The sequence below is a fragment of the Mytilus californianus genome, unplaced genomic scaffold (assembly GCF_021869535.1).
Source record: "Mytilus californianus isolate M0D057914Y unplaced genomic scaffold, xbMytCali1.0.p SCAF_1, whole genome shotgun sequence".
Taxonomy (NCBI): domain Eukaryota; kingdom Metazoa; phylum Mollusca; class Bivalvia; order Mytilida; family Mytilidae; genus Mytilus; species Mytilus californianus.
Genome location: NW_026262581.1, coordinates 3,393,940 through 3,406,288, shown reverse-complemented (window position 1 = coordinate 3,406,288; position 12,349 = coordinate 3,393,940). Strand labels below are relative to the sequence as shown.

At 31.9% G+C, this 12,349-nt stretch overlaps 1 protein-coding gene across 1 annotated transcript; it reads right to left on the bottom strand.

Moving 5' to 3' along the window:
- Positions 1-637: 637 nt before the first annotated feature.
- On the bottom strand, positions 638-11,717 carry LOC127734792 (guanylate cyclase soluble subunit beta-2-like). The gene is made up of 6 exons (XM_052244836.1): positions 10,913-11,717; positions 8,932-10,661; positions 6,717-6,865; positions 5,851-5,997; positions 5,069-5,223; positions 638-2,931 (listed from the first exon to the last, which is right to left on the bottom strand). The coding sequence occupies exons 2-6, from the start codon at positions 9,038-9,040 to the stop codon at positions 2,571-2,573; spliced, it is 921 nt and encodes a 306-aa protein (XP_052100796.1). The 5' UTR covers positions 9,041-10,661; positions 10,913-11,717; the 3' UTR covers positions 638-2,570.
- Between the last annotated feature and the right edge of the window lie 632 nt (positions 11,718-12,349).

Genomic DNA, 12,349 nt, shown 5'->3' with positions numbered 1-12,349 from the left:
CGACCCAAACGTAATATATTCATTTTCATGTAGATAAATCATACATCATTCATTTAATTATTCATTTTACTCCACGGATATGTAACTTAATTCACGTACTTATTATCAATAGCGGAAACACAGCTTTATTTCCTTCAACCCCATATTTATCACGACATACTTTCCCTTTGAACAAGATCTAGATTAATAGGCTAAAAAAGTTCATAATTTCACGAAAAGTTTTTCTCATTCAAACAAAATTTTTTTTCCTTGTTTATAATCTTTTAAAACTACACCTCACGAAAAGAAAACACTGCGCGGAAAACTGGTAAAATTAGCATGCAATCAAGAATCATGCAAACCCGTCGTCCGAATTTGAGTATCACCGTATATTTTAGCATAGTTTTGACACATTAATATCTTTAAATAATAATGCACAAACTATACATTCGCGATTCGACTCTGTATTGTGATGCTATGTGTTTGTGACGTAATTGTTGACTTGCTAACAATTAATAATCTAAACAAGTTTTGCTTATTATATGCCTTGAGGTTTCGAATCTATCATATCTACGATAACTGAAATCGATACTTGCAGGACACAAACGTGGTATTTCCAGAATTGTTAAAATATTTGATGATGATTTACAGATTGAAAATGAAAGCTGTGACACAGATGAACTTTCAAAAAGTTTGAACATACTCAGAAGAAAACAGGAACTTCTAAGGAAATTGGATGATGAAAATATTTAGGTATTGGAGGGATAGGATAAAGAAACAGAGATAGTCGATTTAGATGAGTATGCATTTAATTTAGAGACAAATATAAGCCAAGTCAACAATATCATGTGAGTACAAACATCGACGCTTAATTTAAACAATGAAATGTTCACATGTTCTAGATCTACATATTCATATGAACAACAGATGAATCACAATGCAAACCAAATCAGTATAAATGAAGAACAATGTAAAAACCGCATATTTTACAGATTGCCGTTCTACATCAAACTATCTAGTAAATACAACAGATATCGAACTTACAAACATTTGGAGGAATAATTTTAAGAGATCTAACTATTTGAATTCCTTATTGAATTCAAACATTAACTAGCTTTGTATTAACATATTCAAACTACGAAAAGGCAAAACCAAAAACTGAAAACATTAGAGGTATGGCCACACACAATCCTACAGAAGAACATGCAAGATTTACTTGAAATTCCGTCACCAAAAAATGCTTTATAGCTAAACTTTTACGACAAGATTGAAACAAATGTAATGGTCACAATGCCAACTTAATATACATACAGGTCGTTTTTATTATACTGCTATCAGAAGTTGATTGTAGGAATTTAGCTAGGAGAACATAGATCAGCTACTGGTTTGTTTTAATGAGTTTGACAAGGCATTTGTTTTGTACTGGACATTATGGAAGCTGGTAATACCACAAATTTTGATGAACAAATTCTACAAAGATTTCAGCTTTCCAATTGTGAACTTTTAATTTCTTTGAAGCAACATTCCAGCAGCGCCTTTATATGTTCCCTATCATAATTAACTTAATACAGGGTTGCTGCTTATAAAGAGGATTCCAAGTGATAAAGCTAAAGTCGCTTCTTCGAAAGCTTTACAGACGCCATAACGAGTTGACTGGCCGTTATGGAATATCTGTATCGAATGATGACCACGAATATTATTTTGTTTAAATTGTCGTAACCATAATTCCGTCCTATTTTCCTTGATTGCGAAATCACCAATGAGACTTATTACCGAATTTGTGTTTCCAATGAACAACATGACGGATGTCACATTGTAGTAATTTGCTTACCCTTCCAAGGCACATGTGATCGCACCAAGTTTCTGTAAGGGTTCATGTTTAAAGTTGTTCACCTCTTTGTTAAATGGTACACAATACAGCGTTTTGAGGTGATGCCCGAATCTAATTGTATACGGTCAACAACATATATCACATGATTAAACATTCATAACCAGGCAAGAAAATTTCAAAAAAGATTAATTATTTTAACTTTTTGGTCAGACAACAAATGCACATTTAAGCTCAGACCTTTTCCCGACTTTACATTACCGATTTCTTAAATATAAATTTGGTTTTATTCAAAACATTTCCTTTTTTCTAATTTTTACATTAAATTGTCTATTTAAATGAAAAATGTAGTATCAGCTTGAAGAAATCATCCTCAGAATAATTGAAGAAACATTGAATGGAATATAACAAGCGGTGGTATACTAATCAAAATACTGTTAATTTATATATTAACCGGACTGATATACTTATTTTCTACAGCTTTTGTCATTTGAATTCATTATTTGTGATTAACAAATGACCACTCACATCAAACATATTATGCAGTCTCTTTAATTTCGTGCAAATGGATAATGATATAAATGGACAATAAATAAATTAAGAATTTACTTTACATACAAAACAGTCTCGGGATGTTCGTATAACACTAAATAGAATTTGTGAGACAAATATTTGGGCGTCATTTCAATCTAGGTGGATAGCCTATTTCATTAACTCATCTGAAAATTGTCTAGTATTCAAGTATTGAAGTTGATACAAGAAATTAACTCAGCATACAAGTCGAGCTGTTTTGTTTCTGTAGTGGGGGTTGTCTTCTGGATATCGGTATTGGTCTGGTTACAATAACTGACCGACTTTTTGGACGTTCTGCTGGTTTGTCCACTGTTGGGCTCTGAATCTGGCTTTTAGATCGCTCCTTTACTACATTGGTTTTATCTGGTAATACTTCAATTTCAATGTCCAAATCAACAGTTTTAGCTAAAGGCATTTTGCAGAAAGCATCGTCGGGTTCCTTGTATGTTTGACCGGATCTGTTGATCAAAATGTAGGTGCTCATCAGTCCTTTTCCTTTAATCTTATTTTTCCCTCTATCTCTGAAAACGTACCCCTTGTCAATCAATAATCTGAAAAAAATAAAGGGAGATATTGCGAAGGTTTTCCTATCATCTGTATTTCACTTGTCACATTATATATAAATTAGAATATGTTCAGATCATAGTTTCGGAAGTTAAATTATAAAAAAGACAAAGATGAGAAGAATATTATTCAATATCGCATGATCTTGATACGGATTGAGACCGGGATAGAGTACAGGGTAAGTATATCCTATTCTGCATGCATCACACTATTTAGAGTTCACTTCTAGGAGAAAGTGTTGAAAACAGAACGTGCAATACAGGAAATAGTGTCAAGTTCCACTAGCATATTGATAAATTTAAACATTGTTTCGATATGTCGAATCATGTTAGCAACCACAGGAGATGTAAAGAAATAGTTTCAGTAACCTATCTTTAAAATTGTGATGGTCAAGGCCAAAATAGTTTGAAATCCAAAACATAAAACAAACGTTAAACAGCTGTCATAACATAGCGGGACCAAAAGTTTAGCCAAACTTTGACAAGGAAACAGAGTTATGCATTAAGGAGATACATTTCTTAACTGCATATAACTCTCTTAGTCTTTAAATTAAATTTTCATTTATCGATTTGAAAGACTGACGATATCTGAATTTTCTATCTGATTTTATCGTAAAATGTCAAGCATCTAAACATTACCTTGTGATTTAGAAAATTGTTGTTTGACATTATTGCCTGATACGTGGCACTATCTCTAAACAAAGAACTTTGAGCGGACGTGACTACAAGAAACGGGCATCCCAATTTGCAAGGATTTTACTGCGATCGGAAGAAGATCAAAAGTGATAATATTTCTATTCCCTAATCACCATTTGGTTCTATATATCTAGGAGAAATTTATGATCTTACAGTATCGAAAACCTTTAAAGGGCAAACAAAGTTATGATTAAAGTACAGATGATAGACAGCATGGCCAAAAGAAAAAGAACAAAGCATCAAATAACATTCTACAAAATAGAAAATAATGAAACATTACAAACCCCATAAAAACAGGATAAACTTCAGTTCTTATTAGGGGTGAGCAGTTTCACTAGTAAATAATCACCGTGTTGCTTATGGCAAGTGAAAATTTGATTACCACATTCAATGATACATGTAATCCACAAATAGCGAAATGATGGAAGGTTTTGTGACCAGAACAAATGAAACATATGATTAATGCTTGTCTAAATTATCATTGCGTCTTTAAACTTTTGAAGACAAGGCATGTCCCTTTCCGTTAAGAGCACATATGGGACATTTAGATAATGAGTGTGACTTTTGAATATCAAATCCCCTTGGAAATTTTCAAATAGAAAAGTGTCAATACTTTATGACAAGATTTGTTCTCAAGACAAGCACTGTTTATCCTTCTTTGGACATGTATATCAACTTTTGCCTATATAACTTGTTTTCTTTCTTTTTTCTCCTGTCTTTCCCTTCCCTTTATCTTTCTCGATGAAAAACTAAACCATACCGAGAAAAACTTCCAATAAGAGAAATACTATCTACATCACATACAACAAAAACGAAGCTTCTGTAATACGATACTAAACAAACACTCGAGATACCATGCTTATAATTTAATTCGTGAGCAAGCATTTAAACACTAATCAGTGATGTTCAAATCAAACAGTTCGAAGGACTGTGTCAATCTTGGCTTAGACCGACCATCTATGTTAAGTGGTAAAAACATCTAAGTGTTACATAAAGATATATATAAATAATTTCGTATTAAAATTGTGCACAGTATCATAATATTGGCTAATAGTGATGGGTGGCTATTTTACGACCAGTGGCAAATAAAACGCATATTCAGGACGCAGAAATTTGGCTCATATAGAAATCATGTATTTTAAGGAAAGGTTTGTATAATTTGGGCCTATTCAATGATCCTTATCACTGTGTTAATTTCAAATTTGATTTGAAATATATGAGAAACAGCATTATCTACAATAACTTACAAACTTTGGTTCAAAACTTAAATTTGACTAGAAAGAATATTGCATTTTAAAGAATTAATGTGTAGCATAAAAGTGATAATTTGCTTCTTTGAAATCTTTAAAGGACACCTAAAATCAGGTGCTGCAAAACATGAAAGAGGTGAAAAGAAGCAAAAGTATAAATTAATTTGAACTATAATTACTTTGCAGACTGTGGACTTGCATGAACCCTAGCTGGTATACCATGACTTTCCATCCTGGACGAAGTGTTGACAGTATCGCCAAACAAGCAATAGCGTGGCATCTTCAGCCCAACAACACCTGCGACAACTGATCCACTATGGAATCCAACCCGGATCTACAAATAGCTTATACAATGAATCAGGAAGGACAAAATCTAGAACAGTTATCTTGTAAACATGCATCGTTTCCTTGAGCGCTGTACATTTTTCTGTTTCAATTGGGCCTTTGATTAGACATGATATTTAAGGAGAACTTCGCGTTGCCACTGAAACTGATACCCAATTGACGGCGGCAGCTGTGCAACTACAATCCTGTTTACATATTCTGTGATAGTTAATTTCAAAAGCATCTTCTGCATGTACAAGCATCTATTGAAACTTGTTTTACCCCAGATAGTAGCTTTAGTGCATGTTGAATAACAGAAAATGATAAGATTTGAACATTAGTAAACTACTATTGTCTAAATTTATAACCACCCTGTCGGAATCTTTGCTTGCGTGCAGTACTGTCTGCGAGGATTTTACAAGACCGGTAGCTTAACTGCATTTTGAATACAAGTAGTAATTCCTCATAATGAAAGATTCGTCTTGCACAAAAAAAATTTTAGATTTGTGGTCATATCAAAAACTTCAAAAGAGGTTGAAGACTAATAACCCCGGAAAACAAACACAAAAAATAATGTTTTTTTTTTTAAGTTATGCATTTTAGATGCAATTGTCTAAGATCGTTAATAATAAAATACCTGAATGGACTGTCCTGTAGCGGGAGACTGTACTTTGCCTGCTTCGTTGACCATGTCAAGAGAGAAATTGGCAACATTTTCTGCATGTGTAGTTGTTCTGGTGGGTACACCACTTACAACCATATATGCATCGCCTATAGTTTCAACCTTTAGATATATTAATAATACCAGTAATTGACAGGGTTAAAAACGAAACATGGAGTCAAATTAATTAACAATATGCATGAAAAATAAGACTAAAACAGCTATATATTGAGTATGCATTTATAGAGTTTCCTTATTTACTACATTAATGTGTTATAAAAATAAAAAGAAGTTGTATTATTGCGAACGAGAAATTATCCACCAGAGACCAAATTACGTAGAAGTTAAGAACTATATAAGCCACCGTACGGCCTTCAACTTAGTCAAATTCTTGAATTTTTTTTTACAGTAACTGAAATAAGAGTGTAATGTGGTTTTACGTGTTTTCTTCAATTTTGTTTTGAATGTTGCTGTGAAAGTAGTGTTTTTTCGCTCGTAGTCTTATGTACTAGTTCTCATAAAATAATATTTTGGAATTATTAAAAGGAATAATCCAAAGAAATATATATATCTAGACGTCAACAGACGGTCATCAACATAGAAATGTGTCTATGTATTTCTATCAATTAAGAATTACTAAAGGACTAAATCATAAAAACATTGCATCACATATATAACTAAAGACAAATATATAGTGACTAAGACAGCCTCGTGATCAGTGCCAAACCTTCTGTAAAGCGCCGCCTTCACATCTCTTGATACAACTTTTGTCTTTTGCATATTTTTATATCCCACTTATTACTTTTGTAAATGACTATTAATTCTAAACTCTGGTGCCTTACCTTATACACATTATGTACAGTTGTTAGGTTATCAAACCTCTGATATAAATTGTTGAGAAGATTAACAATGTCCATTGGCGTACACGCAGAAGCTATATTGGTGAAAGTCACTATGTCACTAAACAGGATAGTTACGTTTTCAAATTTTTCTGAAAATAAAATAAATGTGTTATATAAACATTTGCCCTTACGGCACATCTAATTTCAAATTTATTTCGGTGTTTATAATGACGTGTTACAGTACTACTGTTTGTGGATTGCGACACCACGAGAGAATCCCCAGTTGGATATTCAGTGCTGTTTAACTTGCATGATATTACTTCGTTATATTTTCAGTTAAAAATATGTAAAATTTGTTTAAGAATAAGATAATCTACCCGTTTAACAGACGTTCGTTTACTGGTTTTGTTGTCATATATACGTAAATATCTCATTGGCAATCATACCACATCTGCTCATTTTATTTTTTTTTTATTTTTCATTCCTTGATTTTGTTTTGTCAATAGTATTGTAAACTAGTTTTATTTTACACACAATCTAAGTTATAAATTAAAAAAAAAATTTGCTATCAATCAAATGTTTAGATAGGCACTATTTGGGTTTAAAGGTTCTACATATCATATTATTTGTATATTGTTTCTTTAGGTAACAGTCTTGCAATTCTTCACTGCAATTAGATCTTAAATTTTTTTTATCGATATGAAAACTGATTTTTTTATCAGTAAATTAAAACGAACCTAAATATTAGTGTTATATATGTTATATACATATGTACATTTATGGTTCTGCAATCTTTTGATACCTATATTTTGGCATTGCACAAGGTCATGTTTTTTCTCCGACTGTTAATGACACTAAATCCATAGGATGTTGGATGTGCACAGATAGAATGATTTTTTAGTCAGTTGTTATTAGCTTCCAGTTACTATGAGTAATCTCAGATAGAGGTTCATTTTACTTTTTGTTTTTTTTATTAGTTGTTTTTGTGCTTTGTATCGATCTGACCACTGACCTAGGTTAGGGAAGGGTTAGGCACCCGCAAACATGCTTAACACCGCTATGTTCTTTATATGCCTGTCCCTAGTCAGGAGCCTGCCATTCAGTGGTTGTCGTTTGTTGTTTTGTACACTACTCAGGCATTAAGTATTCTCGTTTGAATTGTTCATTTGTCATTTCGGTGCCTTTTATAGCTTACTATGCGTTATGGCTTTTGGTCGTTATTTAAAGCCGTATGGTGACCTATAGTTGCTAACTCCAACGTCATTTGGTCTCTGGTGTAAAATTGGTCATTGGCAATCATACCACATCTTCTTATGTTTATATTGTCCTCAAAACCGTGTATTCATTTTCAGTAAGGTTTCAGATTAGAAAATTAACTTGTGCCGATGGTTTATAAATGTGCTGACTTGGATTTAGACAAGAGATATTCGTCAATCATCTATTATATGCTGTATAATCACTTGTTAATAATAATCAATGTATTTGTCAAATAAAAGTAAAACGAGGGTGTCACTAGTGGATCAGGAAATACAAAACCAGAACACCTGAGTTCATCTTCGATTTTTTTTTTGTGGATCGTTGTGTTTTAGTGGTTTTTATTTTTACATGGTCTTGTCTGTTTTATACGACTAGTGTTTATGATTTTCCCCTTGGTATATTCTTTCCCTTTTTTAATTCAAACCCATTGTTCAATAGTGTCTGTAAAGCTTACATCTAAGAATAATATTGACAAGATTTCAAAAGCGCTGCGGCTTTGGCAAGTTTACTAACACCAATAGACTGTGCACACCTTCAAATGCAACATGAAAGGCATTTCCAACAACAGGAGTAAAAATAAAAAAGAACCAGTTTTAGGCGAATTACAATATTTTCACTGAATGTGAGAAAATAGTGCTGACAGAAATGATTTGTGCCGATCTAAATTTTTAGTACTAAACTATAAAACTCTACAACCTTTATGAATAATTTTCTCATTAGCAATCATTCCACATCTCCTTAATTTTATTAAGTATATTTCACAAGTTTAATATTATAACAGTATTTAATAGTTTTAAGGCTCTGTTCAAATTTTGATATAAAGAAGAAAGATTCTTAAATTTCTATTGTTTTTCTTCATTCATAATTCTAGTTATTGCTTGTGTTGTTCCTATTTTAAAGAACTCTAGTAACAGAGTATCGGATCTTAAGAGTGATGAGAAGCAATAAATTATCATACCTGCGTCTACGGTTCTACCAGCTAATAACTCGGTAGCAACTTTGGTTGGCAACATTTCATGTAATAATTCATCAGTCTTCTTCTTTTCAATTTCGAGAGCTTTTGACATTTTTGTTAAATCTGCAGTTGTCTCGTCGAGTTTTTTTCTTTAATAAAATCACGAAATATATAGATATAAACGCATATTGCAAATTCAATAGAAAGCGTATTGATATTTGACACATACACACAAATTAATCCAGCTTCTTGTCAGTTTTTATAAAAGGAGTTTTCGTTGGCATTAAAATAGAAAGTGGTCATTTTACGGGTTTTTAATCTTTAAAAGAAAAAACGTGTATTGTAAAAGTTATAACCAATAATTCATTTCGAATGCAAACATGTATAGTTTAATCGCATTCATTTTGAAAGAAATCATATATTACATCTTGAGGGTTAATATGACAAAAACCTTTACGAAAATAACTGCATCGTGAAGGTAAAGAGGGCGGTATCCGTTTGGCTTGCGCCAAAAATGCGTTCATATGCGCTACAATTTTTTTGCGACAATGCTACTTTTGTGCTACTTCATTATGTAAATTATTGGTTTTATTTGCGCTTAAAACTGGCATACAACTGCGCCAATTGCACAAATTTATTTGATTTTTACTTCACTATATTTTCTTTAAATCATTGACTTCCTGTCTCTACTTTCAGCGAAAACGTCCTCTGAAATTGTACAAATTAACTTCACATGCAAACAAATTATCACGCATTTAAATTCATTGCATAACACATAGTCAGCATCTTTATTCGTTACCACACCATAACATTATGGATTTACACTATAAATCCTTGATAACAAAAGGAAAATGCGGAATTCTGTGGAATTTTGTGTTGTTGAACTGGAAGCATGGATCAGTTAGAATTATGAACATAAACATTACCTCACGTAATCGGAATATTTAAAAATGTATTCTGTCAAGTTCTACTATGATGGAATATATCTTATCTTTCGTACACATAACATTTAACGGTGTATTTGTAGATAGTTATACCCGACTTTTAAACCGTTTACTGTGCTTCTCTACCATAGCGCATTTACCACTAACTTTTTTCAGTATATAATTTGTAAAATATAAGATTTATTCCTAGTAAGACTATGAAAATTACATCATGTAAAGGCTGGAAAGCTAGAGTAAATCATTTCAAGTAATTACAAATGTAGATCCAGTGATTGGAATTTCTTTTTGCGCTCCATAATACTGTTGTAATCCATTTGTTTTTATAAGACTCAAGCGATCAATTTTATTTATAATTTTCCTATGAATATTGGAATATTCTTCTACCTGTTAAAGACAGTACCTAGTGATATATTTTTTTCTTTAGTATAACATATTGAGCACATGTAGGTGAAAATATATCATTACTTGATATTTGCATTATAAAATGGCATATTACAGTTAGATTATGTATGCTTCGAAAAGCAAGAATAGTTTATACTTTATATTCATCATTATTTGTTTTTAACATCTGACTCGGGCTGGGTTTTTTTTATACTTATAAAAAATCTAAATACGCTATTTCCATTTCAGCCATTCGTTGTTGGTTTAGCAATATCAGTTCTCTTGTGACGTCATACAATGGTATATCAGATATGTACAGGTCCATCGCCTTCAGTTCCTGAAGACTTGATATACACGGTGAGCTGATATATATCATGTGGTTTATATCTGGCATCCATCGCATTTGACCTAAAAACAATAGTATTATAGTTAGATAAACTCATCATAAATACTAAGATTTAGTGTAATTAATTAATATATATGCCGTATTAAAAAAATGTAAGCTTCTTTACACAATATGGAATTATAGATAAATCAGTTTATTATTTTTGTTGTCAAATTAAATTTAATGTATTAGGAATGATAGTTCTACATAAATGACATAGATGTTTTCATTTTCTTTATGTAGCAAATTTCTTTCCCTTTGTATTTGTGCCTACCTTTAAGAACTAGACTGTGTCCGTTTCTTTTCTTTACAGATGTCATCATGAATGCACTATTGATGAATGCCATCAAATTGGATAGGGTGAAATCGACTCTGGGATAAGTTAGTTCAAATAATGACGTTAAACTGGATCCTCTCTCCATCTTTGTTTTCAGGAGGATTTGTATCATTGAACCACATTGCTTAATAACGAAGTTGTCGTCAAAAATCAGATGGTATGGAAATATGTTACAAAAATGTTTAGCTTGAACTATTGTTTGCTTAGGGAACGTTGGTTTGATACAGACAAGTTCTTTGTTATGTTCAATTATGTTGCCATCTTCTTTGTTGTTTTCAATGGTGTTGCCATCATTCTTTGACAGTTTGACAGTAAATGTTACATGGTCGTCAAGAATTCCATTCTCTATATCTTGCTTTATTACACTGTCAACAGATATTGATGCCTTCTGATTGTACAAGACACTAGCTATTGTAGGGATTACTCCTAACAAAATAAATAGTAACAGTATTATATACAACATGGCTTAACGTATAGCAATACATATAAAAATAAGAAGATGTGGTATGATTGCCAATAAGACAACTCTCCATCAGACAAAAGGACAGAGAAGTTAACAACTATTTGTCACCGTACGACCTTCAACAATGAGCAAAACATGCATATTACCTTCAATCTCATTTTATTCATACTAATTTCAATCCAGCATCAGTTAACCCAATGAGTAACCAAAATGAGTAAAACTTTATATTTCATAAATTCCCTTTTTAAAGGTTTATTGTATTCCTGGAGTCCTTATCTTTTAATTTATTTTTTACCGATTCCAGGCTATTGGTAATTGATTCCGTAATTGCGCATTTGTTTTCAGAAAACCTGCTCCACTGTACACTTCGTAAGTGGACTAAAGAATTTTAAATTGATTCTATTTGGAGTGTATAATATATTTTGAAAAATAAATTTATCACGTAGTGAACTATTTGTTGTGTTTGATTAATTTTTAATTATCATTACTTATTAGAAGGTTATGCAGAGTATTTAGCTCTCGCTTATTTAAACTGTGTCTAGTAGCAAGTTACACTATAATCGATCTACTATTTCTAATATCATAAATACCTCGGACATAATACTAATCTATTGAATATAATAATAATCTCTCATGTAGATGAATGCATTATAAAGTAAAACTTTTTTTCTCAGAAAATCATTGGCTGTTCTCGACGAAATCTAAAAAGCATTTAACAATAGAATGACTATACATTTCCTATGAACATGAATGCACTCACTTAGGAAACTCACCTAGTACTATGTAATACAGTCCTGATCGCTTCGAATAATAATGAAGGGTCAGTGTTCCGTCATTGTTTGTTTCACATCTAATGAATGAGAGGAAAATGATAATTGTTCGATATGTGGAAAAGTACATAAACCTTTCTC

Excerpts from the sequence above, each read along its gene's own strand:
- LOC127734792 (XM_052244836.1), bottom strand. The coding sequence starts at position 9,040 with ATGTCAAAAGCTCTCGAAATTGAAAAGAAGAAGACTGATGAATTATTA. Across the intron at positions 5,998-6,716 it reads CTGTACATAATGTGTATAAG|GTTGAAACTATAGGCGATGC; the intron begins GTAAGGCACCAG and ends ATATATCTAAAG. Across the intron at positions 5,224-5,850 it reads CTACAGGACAGTCCATTCAG|ATCCGGGTTGGATTCCATAG; the intron begins GTATTTTATTAT and ends AGCTATTTGTAG.